At 34.5% G+C, this 19,152-nt stretch overlaps 1 protein-coding gene across 1 annotated transcript; it reads right to left on the bottom strand.

Moving 5' to 3' along the window:
* Positions 1 to 1,273: 1,273 nt before the first annotated feature.
* On the bottom strand, positions 1,274 to 6,977 carry LOC140441018 (venom serine carboxypeptidase-like). The gene is made up of 3 exons (XM_072531409.1): positions 6,073 to 6,977; positions 3,462 to 3,662; positions 1,274 to 2,367 (listed from the first exon to the last, which is right to left on the bottom strand). Exons 1-3 carry the CDS (start codon positions 6,674 to 6,676, stop codon positions 1,763 to 1,765), a joined length of 1,410 nt encoding a protein of 469 aa, XP_072387510.1. The 5' UTR covers positions 6,677 to 6,977; the 3' UTR covers positions 1,274 to 1,762.
* Between the last annotated feature and the right edge of the window lie 12,175 nt (positions 6,978 to 19,152).

Raw genomic sequence — 19,152 nt, 5'->3', positions numbered from 1 at the left:
TACGGCAGAATATTAAAGAAGAGGGTTGAAAGACAGATACAAGATATTGAAGAACAAAGCGGCTTTCGTACCGGGAGATCCTGCCTTGATAATATATTTATCCTACGACAAATAATTGAAAAGCGTGTCGAAAGAAGTAGAGAGACCCATTTGGTATTTATAGACCTTGAGAAAGCATATGATAGTGTCCCGTTAAAGAAAATGTTTGAGGTCCTCAAAAGGTCCGGATTTGATTCGACGTATATCCGAGCGATATATAAATTGTACGAAAATGCAGTTAGTTGTGTAAAAATTGGAACCAGAACCTCAAATGAATTTAAAGTCACTAAAGGCCTAAAGCAAGGATGCTGTTTGTCACCGACACTCTTTAAAATATACGTCCAAGAAGCATTGAGGAATTGGAGAAATAAATGTAGATTTATGGGCATCGAAGTGGGACAAGAAACTCTGAATACATTGTTGTTTGCAGATGATCAGGTGGTGGTTGCAACCGATGAGGAAGATATAAATTATATGAATCGAAAATTATTTGAGGAATATGCCAAATGGGGGCTTACTGTAAACATAAGCAAAACAGAATATTTAAAAATTGGAGGAAATACCACAGATCTGAGGCTTGAAAACGCAGTCATAAAAGGCTGCAACCACTATAAATATCTAGGAAGCATCATATCAGCAGATGGCAGAGTTAAGATAGATGTACAAAACCGAATAACCCAAGGGAAAAAATGCATCCGAATACTGAATTCATTACTGTGGTCTAATAAAATAAAGATGCATACCAAACTTCGCGTATACAGAGCAATTGTAGAACCAATTACCACATATGGTGCCGAATGTTGGACGATGACAAAGAATGAACGAGATAAAGTAGACGTTGTGGAAATGGATTATCTTAGAAGGTCATGTCGAGTATCGAGAATGGAAAGAATCAGGAATGAGGAAATACGAAACCGTACAGGAATTAGAGATACTCTTTCAGATAGAATACAAGGAAGGCAATTACAATGGTATGGTCACGTGATGAGAATGGAGGAGGAGCGGTGGCCAAAGAAAGCCTTAATTTATGTTCCGCCAGAAAGAAGGAAAAGGGGAAGACCACCAAATTCCTGGAGAAGAGAAATTACAAAAACAATGCAATCTAGAGGCTTAGAAGAGGGAGATTGGAGAGATAGGAAAAGATGGAGGCTGAAATGCGGGAAGCGGCAATCGCCGTAGGACCACCGTTATATGATGATGATGCCAAATTTTTGATGGAAAATAAAATACTGCATAAAAGTAACTTAATCTTTATTTATTTAATGTATTTCTAAAACAAAATTTGAATGTATTAATAAAATATCAAAATACCCTTAAAAAAATATCAAAGATGTATTTCACCGTCTTACAATGATAATATCAGAAAAAAATATGTTTTTTACATTTTTTCTAATCATTCAAACCTTATCATTATTTTTAATCTGTTTAGCTCACTCTGACGCAAGTCTTTAGACACTTGCATTGATTTTATTGGAGATATTGTCAGATGAACATCTAGAAATTCCGAAACAGTTATATGTACTTGTTGTTGGTACATCATTAATATAAAAAACATTTAAGATCATTAGATAAAGGCGTTGCAATAGGTGAATAATCAAAAATATACTGTAGTCCCTTAAAACAATCCAGACTGTACTAATGTCCTACAAAGCTGAAAAACTTTATAATTGAATAAGAATATAATGAACTAAAAATAATAGTTCGTGAATGATTACATCGGTAATTAGGTTCTATGAAAAGGTTTATTCCTGGTAAACCTATTGATAAGATCAAAAGACCACTGAGGTTGATCCGCCGGAACCATATGCCCGGCGTCTCGCACCAACACTTCAGTCAAATTTCCTGCTTGCTTAACATACCCAGCAACATCGCTACCGACGTACCAAAGGTACCTTTGCGCTGTCTTGTACTGGTCAGCACCGTTAAAATCGAGGTTTCTCAGGAAGTTCTCCGTTAGTGGATACGCGACGATAATATCCAGCTGACCGTTGTAGATGAGAACTCTGTAGTTGTTAAGAAGTTCGGTGAGCCAGGGAGCTATGCTCTGCATGATGTCATTCTTCAAATTCTTTTCGACTTCGGAAGAGGTAACACCAAATGAGGTATTGCCGACGTGGATAACAGCGCGTACGTCGTCTCTCTGAAGATATTTCGCAGCTTCTTGTATTTCCAGATTGTTGGGATCGGTAGGATACAAAAAGTTGAAGTAGTTGGTAAAACCTGTGATATTTTTGAATATTGATGATTTGTTGTGAAAATCGCCATCTAAGAGGTCATCGAAGACATCAGCTGCTTTATCGAATTGTTTGTTCTGGATATATGTGACAGCTGGAATGAAAAATAAATAAGTACTTGTACCTGTTACCAAAGAATATAGACGCATATAGAAGTACAGTTCAAATGGGCGATTTGGTCACAGTTATTCTACTTCAAAACACTCCTGAAGAGGGCGACTGCATAAACTCAATCCGTGGCCGCCGGCTTAAAACCTATATTCTTTGTTTATACTGTGGTATAACCTTTGCCGAGACTAATAAAGACAGTGAAAGATCCTTATATGTGCGTCTATATTCTTTGCTGTTACGGTAAAACTGTTTTACCAAGAAAAATGTACGTCACGAAAATTTTAAGAAAAATTGAATTAATATTAAATTAACAATTTCCTAAAAATACCAAACAACCCAGATAATATAGCCTATGGGGAACTGTAATTATAATACGTAATTCTATAAAACTTTATGAACTGGAAAGTTCTTCTTCGTCTTCTTTTTGTGTAGACATGACTCTGTCTGTTTTTTAATGTGTCTCCATCATTTTCTTGGTCTTCCTACTGATCATCTTCCTATTGGAGAACCGTCTCTTGCCGTCTTTAGTACTCTATTCATTGTCGTTTGTCTTATAGATGGTTCCATTCTACTCTGCTATTTCTTATCCAGTTCTTGATGTTCTCCACCTTGCATCCACGTCGTACATCTGTACCTCTAGCTCTGTTCCATAGTATCTTACCATCAATTTTTCCAAGAGTTTTCATCTCTGCTATTTCTAATATTCTTTTTGTCCTCTCTGAGTCAGGTTTTGTTTCTGCCGCGTATGTCATTATTGGTCTGATGACTGTTTTGTAAATTCTGCCTTGTTTTCTTTCCCCATATTTTTATTTCTCCATATTATTTCATTAAGGCAGACTACGGTTCTGTTTACTCTATTCACTTGATCTTATACTTCAGTTTCGAGGTTTCCGTAGCTAGATAATGTGATGCGTAGATATTTAAACTCCATCACTATTTATTATCTGACCTTCCAACTCCAATTTACATCCTCTTCCATTTTGATTTCCTCTCTAAACCATGGGGTCAAGTTCTAAGTTAACAAAATTGTGATTACACCATACACTATATCAATATTAACTAAATAAAAATACGAACCTTCTTTTTCCTTTTCCTTAAAAATTTGCTGACCACTCAAATCAATCAATCCTAATTGATATAAATAATCTCCGTAATTTAACTGGAATTCTGGATTGCACAAACCATTTCCAATACTCAGTCCTTTTAGATTTATTTTCAACTTTGCATCAGGATTATTTTTATGGATAGTATACGAAATAGCCGGGACATACTTTCCTCCTAGAAAAAATTTAAAATTGCAAATGTTTGGAATCATGCGGCAAGGCATACACAGTGTGTAGTTCTTTCTAGCTGAGTACTACAATAATACAAAAAATTCTGTTACTTCTACGCCAGTAAATGACTGTTTTGGAGTGTAATTTTACTTGGATTTGCTTGAAAATTTCTATCTTATCGACTACTTCACTTTTGGACTTGAGCCCAGGGTTGCTTCTACTTGGGGGTGAAAGCTACCCCTTCTCGGGATGAAAAAACATACGTTCAAAATAAGTCCGGAAATAGATAAATTGATTAATTCTAAGCAACTTTTGTTCTATAGAGTTTTTTCACTAAGTCAATACTTTTTGAGTTATTTGCGACCGGAAATGTTCATTTTATAAAATAAAAACCACGTTTTTAGACGGTTTTTCACCAATAACTCAAAGAGTAAGCATTTTCTCGAACAACAATATAGGAAAACTGTAGCTTATGAAAAGACAAAAAAAATGCTATACTTAAGAAGTCTGTAGTTATACCCAGTAGAAGCAGAGTTGTAGCTCATGAAAAGTAGGTTCTTATTTGTCAAATTCCAAATCGAATATTTCAACCTGAAATAACCAAAAAATGAAGCTTTTTTCTGGGAAAACTCATTAAAACTTTTTAAAAGTGTTTAAAAAAAACTTTATTTTTATGTTTAAACAAGTTTCTAACGTCAAAACTAAGCGAGCTACGCTCAAAATAAAGTTGGTCCCTATTTTTGGTAAAAACATCGTGAAAATCACCCCCTAATTAGCACCTTAACTGAAGTTAATCGTTATCGCTTTACAATTTACGTTATTTAAATATTTTTTATATGATCTGTAAATTTAACATTAATTTTAAAGAAAAAATAATTTTTTTTATTTTTTCAAACCAGAAAAAAGAATATTAAATAAAAAAATATATAAAATTTTAAAAAAGCCTTTTTTCAAACCAAATTTTATACCAGATACCGCAAGATAACAGTGATTCATTGCTACAAATTTTTGTTCCAATCATAGCCTACAAATTTTTGTTTCAATCATAGTCTAGTTATTGGTGGAACCATCTTCCCACATATAAATATCCACAAGGTTACATGGACTGCACCAGGTCATATAAGAGAAAATCAAATAGACCACATTGCCATATCAAAAAGATGGAGATTATCTCTTCTAGATGTACGTAATAAAAGAGGAGCAGACATCGCAAGTGACCATCATCTCGTAATCGGTACCATTAAAATCAAGATGGCAAAAAACAAAATCACGGATTAGGGAGGAACTCCACCTCAAAACAAGAAAACGTGTAGTAAATAGCTGGGAAGATTTGCAGATGTTTTGACACAAATAGCTGAAGATAAGCTGGGTAAAAGAGAGAAACATAGAAAAAAATGGATGTCAGATAAAACTTGGAATCTTATCGAGAAAAGAAAACAGCAAAAGAAAGATATTTTGCAAGCAAGAACTGTAGAAGAAAGAGCGAACCGACAACAAGAATATGAAACAATATATAAAGCAGTTAAAAGAAGTTCTGTTGTTCTCAAAACTTGAAAATATCACTTAGTCCCTTTAAGAAATAGTCGATTCAATTATATGATTTCTGTCTAATAGGGGTCGTTTTCACCACAAGTCCAATTTTGAAGTGGAGGGTAAGTATAACCTAAATCCATATTTCCTATCCAAATCAGTGGATACAAGGAATTCAATGACATTGTTTTAATTATAGCTAATCCAGATTTAGGGGTTAAACTGTGATAAAATCTTTAATTAGGTTGTTTAATGTTAATTGACATTCATTCACTTCATTAACAGATGATTTGAATCAATTACCCGCTTTAATTTACAATTACCTATACGATTTTTTCTAATAAGTAGTTTTCTCTAAAAAATAAACAGCAATCAACGGCAAAGTCCAAAAGTGGAAGCTAAGTAGAACATCGTAAAAACGATGAAACTAGAAAAGTGTCCAAATCGCGACTTTTAATTTTTATTTTTCATAAGACAATATATTTTATATCAATGTGGCAACATTGGCTACAACCGTTGACATAATAACAAGATTGTCATTACTGTCATTGTTTATCGTTTTATGACAGTTGCTTTTAAACATACTTTAAATGGAAAATACATAAAAATCAAGGTTGAGCACCTAATAACATTTATGATGCATTAACCACTAACAAAAACAAAATCCATTGATATAAATTAAATTTTTCGCACTTAGTCATTGATAATTAAAAAACAATCCCGTGTTGCATCTGAAAATCCCTATTATCTGTTAAAACATAACAAAAATAAGCGTATTATCTTAAAATTAAAAAGGTATATTAATATTGTTTTTATACTTAACTCAAGAAAAAAGAAAATTAAGATTAAGGTTAGTTAAAAGATAACATTATATTTATACAAACCATAAGATTCCCCAGTAACGTAAAACTCGTTTTTCTGAAGATTAGGAAACATGGTAAAAAACTGAGTAAGGGCACTATATAGATCTTGTCCAACCTTAGTTTCATTTTGGGCGAATCCACCGTTAGTAAAACTATATCCAGTTCCAGCAGGACTATCAATATATATCATAGAATGAGTAGAACTCCAGGGATAAGGTCTGAGCTTCAATCCTTTCTTAGATTTTGCTATAAACGGGCCATTTTCTGTAAAAAGCCCGATCAACGAAGATGCTCCTGGTCCACCCTGTAGCCATAACACGACCGGGGCGTTTTCGTAATTGTTCGCAGCCGGGAAAAACCAGAAAAACAAATTTGAGCCAAAGATTTTATCAACAGTAAAATATCCGGAGTAGCTCTCAATTTTCTTAAATCCGTTAAAATATACCTTGGCAGCTGCAACAGCTTCCGCTATTTTGTTTTGTTCTATAAAAGGTGTAAGTATCAGGGGAACCCCAGGATCGTCTGTAATCGGCTCTACAGCTAGTTTTGGGTAAAAATTCGGAAATGCAGAGTCTGCTATATGAGTTAAACATATAGTTATTGTTAAAATTATCACTTTCTTCATGATTGCACAACACCTAATTGCGTATATCACAACTATTGCTAGTGTTACACTACAGTAATAATGGTAATGGATGACTAAACACTCTAAACAGATTTACTATATCATCCCACCGCCAACCGGTAAGTCAGAGTCAGATAATATGTGAAAATCTTCTAGGTTATGAATTCATGATTATTTATTAATAAACTCAGTTCATTTAGTGCAAAGTGAATAATTCGAATTTGATACCAGCATATACAAATACCAAAAATTGGTAATCCTTATCAGCTTTGAAAACTTACAATTCTTTAGAAAATAAATAAATCAAATGAATAATTAGGTATTTCAGTATTGGCATTGGCATAAAAAATACTTATGAAAAATAAATCAATTGTAAAATGTAAACTGTAATTCCAGACATGCATAGTGCGTCTACCTTTTCAAAGATGGCAGCACTATGTAGTTCAAGATAAAAATTAATCAATTATTTTTTAATTTAATTAAAGTAAGGCAGTGTTGAATTTTAATAATTTCAAAACTTTAATAGTAAAGTTACTAGTGGCAATATGATTATTTCCGGACAGTATTATCTGATACAGTAGCGTTGTTAAAGATTTACGGAACACCATTTATTATTGTTTCTGGGTAGTAGGCAACTCCTTTTACTCTGCCTATTTTTGTTTTATTTTCTTATAATAATGATTGGTTTTCAACATGATACTATGACTAACATATCTTAATCATAGTATCATGGTTTTCAATTAATCTGCCATTATAACGCATAAAAATATATTATGTGCTTACGTATATAGAAATACGGGACCTACAATACAGCAACTATAATAAAGTATTTAAATAATATATAAAGTTATAAAAATTCTGCATGAAATCGTGTCTGGGACATTTTTAATATCCAACTCATGTTTACTGACTATAAATATAAACAAACTATTACTTAAAACAAATTGCACTCCATGTTATCTACGATTTATGGCCATATTATTCCGAACACACCCTTCTTAAGTCGAGTTTTACTTCAATAATAATACTTATCATATAACTAATAATTAATGGCTAAATGAATCAAGGCTTTTCTTATTTATTATGGGTAACAATCTAAATTTACAATTAGTATTGATGTGTCGCAACAGATAGTAGGATACTGTATTGAATAATATTTAAGTAAAAACGATGCATAGTGAAGGCCAATGTCCTTGTCTTTGTAGTAAAGGGGTAGCTTATAAAATCTGGTATCCGCATTTTCCTGTCTTTATCTTTATTATAGGGATTAGGCGTTTGTTCCGACATTGAACTCGATTCGTCTTTTCAAGAGGAATTTTTCTTTCATAGTCGATTTCATCCATTATGTTTATATGTTGTTTCTCCACTTTGTTCAGTAACACAGCAAAGTGTAGCCACTAATTTCCTTGTCTCTTGGGAGACAAACTTCGACAGCTCTCGTTTTGTTTTTTGGAGAAATCACTTTTGGAAAACATTTGTCTTATCTATATTAATAATGTCATTGGACTTGAGTCAGGCGGGCTGTTACCAGGCAGGTTTTAGAAAGAACAGGAGCATCGTGGATGCGGTAATGGACGTCTTCAGGTAGTCGCGTGGGGTGGGGGTTAACCAGAGGTTAGCAATCTTACTGTTGTTTGACGTCTAGAATTCTTTAAACACATTAAAATGGAAAGAGGTAATAACGGACTCGGACTAAATGTGACGGTTGGGGTGCCGCAGGGGTCGCTTCTAGGACCCACGCTGTGGAACTTGACATATGACGGGGTTGTAAACCAACGTTACCTAACGTAACGTATCTCCCTATATGTAAAGAACTAACGTATCGAAGAAGATGAACGTTAAATTGAAGGTCGTGGCATATTATCATGTACGTTGCGTTTCCAGCACGTAGCGTTTAGTTTCCGAAAAATATAATTTAAATGGTTTTAAATATGAACAACTCACACTGTCCGGAACGTATCGTATCAGACACCTAACGGTTCCGTTCAGTATATTCGAAAAAAATATTTTACTGATGTAGACGGCTACGTAACCGGTTGGTACGGATATGTGAATTAGATTTGGAGATCATTTATCTTCACCGAACCAAACTGAAACGTTCTATGTATGAAAATGTGAACGCGCAGTCCGATTGCTGGACTGGAAACGCTACGTGCCGGAAACTATACGTGCACGATAATATGCCGCGACCTTGAGAGTTAAAGTTCTGCACGTAACGTAACGATGGTGTTGCCCTCATCGATTTGGTGATAAACTAATAAGTTGTCAGTGCCAGTCTTGTCTTTGTCACTTAACCCTATTTTTGATATTCAAAAGAAATAACAAATATTTTTTGAACAATTTTTAATTTTGGAGATGGAAGCAACAATAAATGTAGGTGCCTTTATTGATGAAGAAGACGAGGACATAGAAAATACGCTTCTTCTCCTCCACATCTTGCACGACTATACGGCCGCTTTAATTTAGATACCATGTCTGATATACAATGTAAAAATCTTTTTCGCTTTTGGATTAAATTTCACCTTTCTGGATGATCGTAAGGGTTCTGGCCTACGACTTCCTTCAACAAAAACAAATCATCTTCATTGCTGAAGTGAAGTCGTTTTCTACTACTTTCCATTATTTATAAAAATCAAGACAAATATACTTAACCACAAATGTGAAAAACACGTGCCACGTGTGCTGGTGAAATGTGGATGTTAAATGTTGATATTTTGGTAATCGGGTAAGATCCCCTTGTGCATTCGGTTACTTTCGGCTCGATAGGGATGCGTATGAACGTAACGTATTAGCCCGTTATGTTAGGGTATATAGATAAGTTAGTTCAACCAATAATGCGCATGCTTATATGTTAAAAAGATACGTTACGTATACGTATTTGCTTGCACAAAAACTCTCTAATATCTTCTACTACTATTTATGCTGTAGATAAAAAATGACTACTACATTATATTCACACCTGCTTTCTTCAGACATCATTTCGCACATAAATATTCTTCACGCAGTATCAATATCTTGATTCTAAAACCAACATAAATGAATAAATCATGAAAACATCTTTATAAGATCTTATCAGCTCTTTTTTAGAATGAAATCGCGTATCAGCAATAAATAAAGAAAAACATTTGTTTTTGATCTAATTCTTGCTAAATATGGGAATAAAAACTTGGATTGAAAAATATTTCTCAACTCGGTATTAATAAAATATTAGTAATAATCGCTGTATGAACTGAACGGCGGCTACTTTCAATTACATCAATGACACACCTCCAGTATGAAACCTTCCCTGATACTTTAGCTCTGAACAGGACAGGACTTTAATAATATTATGATATCTGCACAAAAATAATGATTTAAATGATGAAAATGCCAAATACACATCAATAAACAATATGAATAATTTGTGCAGAAATTTAGACGATTCTTGTTTTTTCAGTACCGTGCTTAGATTTAGGCGTCCATCACAATTTGTGTGTGCTACATCTAAAAATGTTCTGATCGTTCATTGAGGAATGTTTTTAGTCATGACTATTTCTATTCACGAATTTCTCTCTTTTCCTCTATCCTTCCGTTGAGTATAGACTGCAGTATCGAGTATCTGCTACCTCTTATTATAGGTCTCAAGTACCTATTCAAAATTTTCTTTTGTTTATAATTTTTACCTTGGCTCATTCTATCCAATATGTTTATATTTAAAATGTCCATTATATTTTGTGCATTTGACGATAAGACCACATATGAAGGGCACACGGCTTAAACCATGAAAGTCCTTCTGATATTATTATGAGAAAACTTAAATTGTAAATTTAGGGACTTAAATCTATAAAATTGGTTAAGATAAATCTTAATTTATTTATCAGTTAGACTAGCAGCTATGATAAAAATGAAAAGTTTAACATTTTGTGTTAAAAGTATTTTATTGAAAAAATAAAAAAACACTAACAAAGATGGTGTGTCATATGTAAAATCAATGAAAGTTCAGGCTTTTCATTGGTCTGTAAACATTGTCAGTACCATTAGTTATCATCATCTCTGACATTGTTGGCATGAGGTAAACTATCATAATAGTCCTTGGCTGATTGAGAACAAAATATTTTCAAAGCCTGAATATCTTTGAACTTCAGCTCAGGAATAGGCAGTTTGCCTGTGTAAGCCTGATGTGGTAGTGAAAATTCATTATTGTTTTTTTGTCAACCGCAGTTGTTGAGGACTGTTAATTGTGCTTGACAACTATAAGCCACTGTAATTTTCTTTGTAAAAGATTAACCTTCCATGATTAACATCAATTTTCAACTGTCTTAAAGGTCTGCTTTCAAAGGGGCACTTTTTTTGTAAAAAGGAATCAGAAGTGCAGTCCAAGATTTAAAATGATTTGTAGTACATTCCTTGACATTGAATGGTTTAGGTTTCTTTCTAGACTCTCTAATGTGCTGTGCCCACTCACTAGGTAACTCAATCCTTGCTTTTTGATTAATGAAAACCATATTGCGTTTACACTCTAAATAAGTGTGGCCACGGATAGGAAATACAACAATAATTTCTGTAAAGCGATGGCAGGCATGGACCATATAGTGAAGAAATCTTCTTCTTAGAGTGCCATATCCCTACGGAACGTCGGCGACTACCATGCTTATAATATTTTTATACTGATCTCGGTCTTGCGCTACGTGTAGCAATTGGTCCGCTGTCAAACCTGTCCACTGCCGCAAATTCCTCAACCAAGAGAGTTTCTTCCGTCCTATCCATTTCTTTCCTTCGATTTTACCGTTGAGAATTAGCCGAAGGAACTCATATCTTGGTCCTCTGATTATATGTCCAAGATATTCTAGTTTACGCCTCTTAATAATATTTAATAGAGTTCGTTGATGTCCCATTCTTCGAAGAACTTCTTCGTTTCTGGTTCTGCTAGTCCATGGAATTTTTAGTATCCTTCGATACAAGCACATCTTAAACGCCTCGATTTTATTCATGATATCGGCGTTTAAAGTCCAAGTTTCACATCCATACAAAAGTACAGACCACACGTAACATCTTGTAAACTTTTCACGGATTTCCAAATTTAATGAGTTATTGGATAATAGAGGCTTGAATTTTTGAAATGAGTTTCTTGCCTGTTCAATTCTACATCGAATTTCGAAGGATGGATCTAGATTTTGGGTAATCCAACATCCAAGGTATTTGAATCTCTGAACTCTCTGCAGCGGTTGTTGGTTTAATATCAGTTGGGTTGCGCCGATATCCACTTTACTGGTCACCATGTATTTAGTTTTATCAATATTTATCGACAGTCCCCAATTTGTGCATTCCATGTCAACTCTATTGATTAGCTCCTGCAGATCGTCGATGTTTTCAGCTAGAATCACAGTATCGTCGGCGTACCGTATATTGTTAATTATTTCTCCTCCTATGATAATTCCTTTTTGATCTTTTAAAGCTTCCCTAAATAGATTCTCAGAATACACGTTAAAGAGGGTGGGAGATAGTATGCAGCCTTGTCTTACGCCTCGTTTAATACTGATTGGCTTTGATTCTCTATTGTTGGTATTAATAATGGCTGTTTGGTTCCATTAAAGTTTGGCAATAAGTTTGATGTCTTTCTCATCTAGTTGGATGCTCTGCAAGGCGGTAATTAGAAAGAAAGAAAAAAATCTAAAAAATCTAAGAAAGAAATCTAAAAACTGTATAATTTTTATTCTGATCCCCACATGAGTCACAGAATATGGTCAACTTTTGTACTTGAGAATTTAATTCATTGTATATAAAGTCAAATAAATGTGAAACCACAGCATCGGCACCTTTTTTACCCACTGTTCTATCATAGACAAAAAAAATGAATCGGCATCAGATAGTTGATGAATATTGAATAAATAGTAGTTAAGTTGTCGTTTATAACAAACATCATTCGTTGTGATGTTTGGAATATGCAAATTTTTTTGAAAATCATAATGTGCCCTTCATATATAAGGCTTTTAGCTTGTTTATCATATTAATTTTCATAATCCAGGTTTCAAATCCGTACAATAATACAGGATAAAATCCAGCATCCTAATTATTTAAAGTAGTTACATTTTTAACAATGGATAATACAGGAAGCTTTGTCTTTGATGACCAAATCGACAGCTCTTAATTAATGGAAATCATCCTTGATATTGCTAAAGGCAACAACAACAAAATGAACATAGGAAGCTGTCTGATAAAACAAGAATAATGCTAAAACAAAGAAGGAAAAGGAAAGTAAGTAGCAACTTAGCAAGAATACAATACACAGAACTTTTTAAGACAATAAGGAAAAATATTAAGGAGGACATAAGAAAATACAATGAAAGACTGATAGAAAATGCAATCGAAAACAGGAAAAGCTATACGATAACTGGCAGAGCATTAATCATTAGAAAGAAGCAAATCGTTGCTCTAACAAACGAAAACATCAGGATTACAAACATAAATTAAATAATATAACTCGTCACTAAATTCTATAGCGAACTATACAAACTACCCTGAAACACTTGAAGACGAAGTAACCAAAAATATATGTACCAGAAGTCCTTTTGCGAGAAGTAGAATCGATAATCACAAACATGAACAGCAAAGCAGAGTAAAGCAGCTGGAATAGATGATGTCACAGTAAAACTGTGTAAATACGCTGGCAAAAAAACCTGGAAAATCTTATTGCCCCAATTTTCATTGACGTTCGTACCAAGGTAGGTGTATATTTTTACTCTTTCTATTGATAGACCATTCACACTGATTCTTTCAATTTGCTGTTTCTTCTTAGAGATCATCATACATTTTGTTTTCTTAATGTTCAGTGAAAATTCATATCTCTGCCTCACTTCTATGATTCCATTCATTAACTCTTGGAGGGCTTCTTAACTGTTAGCGAATACCACCGTGTCATCCGCGTATCTGATGTTATTGATACATTCTCCGTTAATTCGAATTCCGGCTTCAACGTCCTCTACTGCTTTTTGAAAGATTTCCTCAGAGTAAATGTCAAACAGCGAGGCTGATAGTATACATCCCTATCGGACCTTGTCTCTATTAATCTTCAAGCCTAGTCGTTCTTCTTCAGTGTTTATTCTATCTATTAGTCGTTGTAGCGCTTCTTGGCTATCAGCTATTATGACTGTATCATCAGCATAGCGAATATTACTAATAGTCTGTCCGTTGATTTTGATTCCATCTTCAGTGTCACTTAAGACTCTATCGAAAATCGTTTCAGAGTAAAGATTAAAAAAGAGGGGTGACAGAATACAACCCTGTCGTACACCTTTCTCGATTGAGAAATATGATGTAGATTCCAGTTTTCCAGTCCTACTCTCACAGATACCACTTGATCCATATAAAGGTTCTTTATGATTTTAAGGTCATTCTCATCTATCGAACATTCCATGAGTTGCATTATATTGTTATTTATTTATTTATTTATACACAGAAAACAAAGTAAAGAAGATCCGACCCTGTCATTAAGTAAGTACATAATATTTCTGGTTTTTCAGCAATCTGCTCATTTCAAGAAAACCAGTCTGACTTGGTTTTATAATTAAAAAAGTCACGCTGGCTCATTATAGAATCTTTTTATTAGTTTTGTAACTTTTATGGATACATACGTTATAATAAGGCAGTATTTTAGATTTTTTTAAGTCTCGGATCGGGTCGTTTTCTCTTATTCAAATGAGTCTTGATTACAAAAATGAATAAACCTATTAATTTACTTGAATCAGAATGTGTTTTTGGAAGAATTTGATCTCTTTTTTTTGTTTGGATTGAGCTTCATTATTGTGTTAGGGAATAATTATTTAATCAAGATCAACATCTATTTTAATTTGAGATTTCAATACTAACCAGAGTGTAATGAAGCGTAATGAAATTATCTATGCCACTCTTATTTATTTGCCTTTAGTAAAAATGATAACAACAAGGAACAGAAATTTCCGTAGGCACTTTTTATATTTGGTTTTATCGAAGAAGTCATGGCCTTTTTATCTAAGCGAGAAACACCGAAATTTGGTAACAGGGCCTAACACATTTCAGAAAGCCTATTTCTTTTGTTTTAGCATGTATAAGAAGGGAGAGCTCCAGGACCAGACGTAGTACAGTCTGAATTTCTTAAACTTCTTGATGATGAATCTTTAAGAATACTAAGTAAAATCTTCAATAATATCTATGACACATGCAATATTCCAAAAGATTGGCTAGTTTCAGAATTTATTACGTTACCAAAGAAACAGGGAGCGAAAAAGTGCGGAGAATATAGACTAAAAAACCACAGAACCATACCTACACTAAAAATTTTTCTTAAAACTTTTTTTTTAAATTATAAATCGCAGAATATACAAGCTATGCGAAGAGAGAATACAAGACACACAGTTTGGATTCAGGAAAGGCGTAGGTACGAGAGATGCACTGTTTAGTCTACAGGTATTATTCTCCAAAGATGCAGAAATATGACTTGCGATATCTACACCTGCTTTGTGGACTACCAAAAAGCATTTGACACAGTTCAACACCGAAAAATGATGGATGTTCTAACAAAAGCCCAAATAGATGATAAAGACCGGCGTATAATACAAAATTTATACTGGAACCAATCAACCACAATAAGAACAAATCTTGGAGATGAACCGACGGAAATGATCCAGATTCTGCGAGGCATTAGACAAGGACGCATACTTTCGCCTATATTATTTAACCTATATTCAGAGGAAATATTTAGTAAAGCCTTGGAAAATTGCGAACATGGTATCCTTTTAAATGAAGAACGCCTAAACAACATCCGCTACGCAGATAACACCGTTACTTTTGCAGACATCTTAAACAGTTTACAGAAACTAATAAACAAAGTAAATAAAGTAAGTGAAAGATTTGGACTACAAGTAAACATATCAAAAACTAAATTTATGGTCATCAGCAAAAATAAAATTAGGGACGTCCAACTGCTTATCAAAAATACACCAGTGGACCGAGTAAGACAGTTTACCTATCTTGGAACAATAGTAAACGAACAATGGAATCACTAACAAGAAGTAAAATGTAGAATAGAGAAGGCTAGGAATGCATTCAACAACATGGCCAAACTCTTTAAAAGCCACAACATTAATCTGGAGATAAAAGTAAGGCTCAAGCCATGGAGAAAAAACTTGGAGCCTTCGAGATGTGGCTATACAGAATGGACGGATAAGATAACCAATGACACTGTACTACGAAGAATGGGAAAAAAAAGAAGTGATGTATACGATTAAATGGGAAAGTTACAATATCTCGGACACATAATGAGAAACCGCACTAAATACAGATTATTGAAAATAAATCTTCAAGGCAAAGCAGTTTTTCCAAAGGCGGAAAGCGAGGAATTGGGAGAAAAAAATAACACGATTAAAAAACCTGAGAAAATGATTCCCCACAACAACACCTAATCTATTTAAAGCATCAGTTAATAAAATAATTATTGCCAGAATGATCGCCAATATTCGAAACGAATAAGCACCAAAAGAAGAAGAATTTGTAAGCTCATAGGTGATGTGTTATTTTTTTTTCTTTTTGTATAAAGGTCATATAGGTTCTATAAGATCTATAGGTTGTTATTTTGGATTAATTTTAATCCTAGCTTGCTACACTTATTTTCTCAATGTGCTACATGGAGAACAGTGGTGTCCCAAATGAAATCGACCTAAACATATTTATATACACTCGCGATCATAAAATCCGGGTCACCTTGAAAATTTCAAGTTTCTGGAATATTTTTGCCTCTGGTGCAGTAATAACCTTTTTTTAGGCTAAAGTATTTTTTATTTGTCATCAATGTTTGTTTTGAAAGAAAAAAAACGGTTTTTTTTATTGTTTTTATCGAAAAAGCAGAAAACAAACCAAATTGTTGATAAAACAGGCATACGAAAAAAATGGAAAATACAGAACGTGGTAAAATGTCAGTAAAATTTCAATGACTAATATCGTGTATTGCCTCCACTTGCTCTAATGACCTCTTGCAGACGACGGGGAATACTCTCAATTTTTCTCCGCATTACATGTTGTGGTATGTTATTCCACTCTCTCACTAACAGATCCTTAAGCTCCTGTCCGTTGTTAGGAGGAGATGTTAGGGGTTGAATACGTTTTTCAAATCGTCCCAGATATGTTCGATGGGATTTAATACCGGAGACCTAGCTGGCCAGGGTAACCTCGTAATTCCAACCTCGTCCAAGTATTGCATACTGATCGTGGCAACGTGCGTTCGCGCGTTCTTCTGCATAAAAACGACGTTTTCTCCAAGCCTTGCCATGGTATGCATAACATGTTCTTCCAGAATCTCCGTAATGTCCCTTCGTGCAGTTAAGAACCCATTTTCGATTAAGGGTAATTCTGTGCGGAAGTCGGAAGATACACCTCCCCAAGCCATGACCGAGCCTCCACCAAATGGCATTCTTGGAGCAATGCAAGCTTGTGAAAATCATTCACCGGTTCTCCTCCAAACTCTTACACATCCATCGGATCCAGTTAGGCAGAAACGGGATTCATCTGAGAATAAATCTTTGATCCAATCGTTAATTCCCCAATGCGCGTGTTGTCGAGCAAAAGCTAGTCGTGCAATTAGATGCGCCAGGCAAAGTGGCGGTCCTGTAGCCATTACCCGAAAAGATAGTCCAAAAGAACGAAATCTTCTCCTGACTGTTGCAACGCTAACATTGCGATTTCGTACATCCTGTAGACGATTTCGATGCATAATCGCAGTTGAGGTCCGGTTTCGTAAAGCCTGAAACACAAGAAAACGGTCATCTCGTACCGTTGTCATTCTTCTTCGTCCAGAGCCAGGTCGTCTGGAAAGCAAACCCCTCCCCTGAAAGCGTTGAAGCACTCGTTGAACCGTAGAAAGGCTTACGCCAACAGTTCTTGCGACTTGCCATTGAGTGTGACCGTCTTTCACAAGCACAACAATTTGTGCCGTTTCAACAACAGTCAAGGGTATTTTTGGCAAAAAATAAACAATAATAAACACTAATAATGGCACTAATAAACACTAATGGTGGCAATAATAAACGTTTGTTCGGTGCGTTTGAACAGAAACTCGAAGCACAAATGAGACATTTAAAACAAGCGGCAGTTATAGGTACCGTTCATTTTGGGAAGTGTGCGCTTTACCGCGAAATCGGCACTATTGAAATTCTTTGTTGCAAAGAAAACCGCTAAGCCGACAACAATTCCCAGAAACATGCATTAGTTTGTATTTGTGTTATTATTATTTAGAATAAAGCTCGTTAAAAATGAAATATCGGTGATTTTCAAGGTGACCCGGATTTTATGATCGCGAGTGTATGTATATTTAAGAACTTATGACAAAAATAATCTGAAGATAACATGCTAACAGTTTATTTTATATACAAAAATATTTTATTATATTATTATCTACCAGTTGGGCTTTTTGTTTGTGCTGTAATCAAATGAATTTTTTGTATATGGCACAGCTAACTCTGGATTTTCAATCTTCGCTTCTTAGTTTCTGAACCAAAATGTGCATCTACCTGTGGTAGTACCTATCTTTTTGGTACTTCTACTAGATTAGGTATGTTTAGTACATTTTAAATAATTTCGCGAAGTTCTAGCTGCAAAGTCGAACATTCCAAACGACTTTCCGTTTGAGGTTTTACTAAATGAAGTGCCAGTTGTTTTAGGTAAGCTCTGTTGGCAACAATTTCCTTCTCCGGCACATTAGAACCACTTAAAAGAATCATCCAGTTATATCCCACAATATGGAGCAGGTTATACAAAAGGCATAATGGCCAACGACACGTCTTTCTATTTGTAGAATATATATGACATAGTTGGTCTAAGATGTCCACTCATCCCTTAGTGGAATTATAAAATCGAATGATTTAGCTCATATGTTTAACTTCCTGCGTCTCATACGTCAAAATCAGACCGATAACAACGGAGATATTCTTTAGTGCTGTTTTGGCTATGTTGCCATCTTTGTTTTTTGTGTTAACGTATTCGTTACCCCCTTTCCTTTCCGACGATACTTCACACGTCACGATCCGACGAGCCGTTTTACCCCCACCACCAAAAGATCAAAAAATGACCAGAATAAACCTTAGCGTTTTCTCATGGGATTTTACACGGGAAAATACGCCGAACTCTCACAGCGCTTTTACTCTTCGCCTTTCTTAGGGACTATATTGAAACAGTTATCAAATCAGGGATTCGAGTTCAAACTTTCAAACGTAACGTACACATATATACATATTAACCTTTTTATTTTCTTTCAACCTCTGTTAATTTAAAGTCAATAAAAACATTTAAATTCAGAAATATTTAACGAGTGTTTGTAGTGAATAGATAAACCTCACATCTGTTCTAACACATCTAGTGCTACACCACATACAACAGGTAGGACATTGGTATTTGATTCGTCAGCTTTTTCATTCATTGTTGAAAGCATTGTTGAATTATAACATTTTTTTTTTATTTTTTGTGGACAATAT

The sequence above is a fragment of the Diabrotica undecimpunctata genome, chromosome 5 (assembly GCF_040954645.1).
Source record: "Diabrotica undecimpunctata isolate CICGRU chromosome 5, icDiaUnde3, whole genome shotgun sequence".
Lineage (NCBI taxonomy): Eukaryota > Metazoa > Arthropoda > Insecta > Coleoptera > Chrysomelidae > Diabrotica > Diabrotica undecimpunctata.
This window is presented reverse-complemented; position numbering and strand designations above follow the sequence as displayed.

Bases quoted from the DNA above. Each gene is read 5' to 3' on its own strand.
- LOC140441018 (XM_072531409.1), bottom strand. From the start codon at position 6,676: ATGAAGAAAGTGATAATTTTAACAATAACTATATGTTTAACTCATATA. The intron at 3,663-6,072 runs GTTTGTATAAAT...AATTTTTTCTAG, and splicing joins CGTTACTGGGGAATCTTATG to GAGGAAAGTATGTCCCGGCT. The intron at 2,368-3,461 runs GTTCGTATTTTT...TTTTCATTCCAG, and splicing joins TAAGGAAAAGGAAAAAGAAG to CTGTCACATATATCCAGAAC.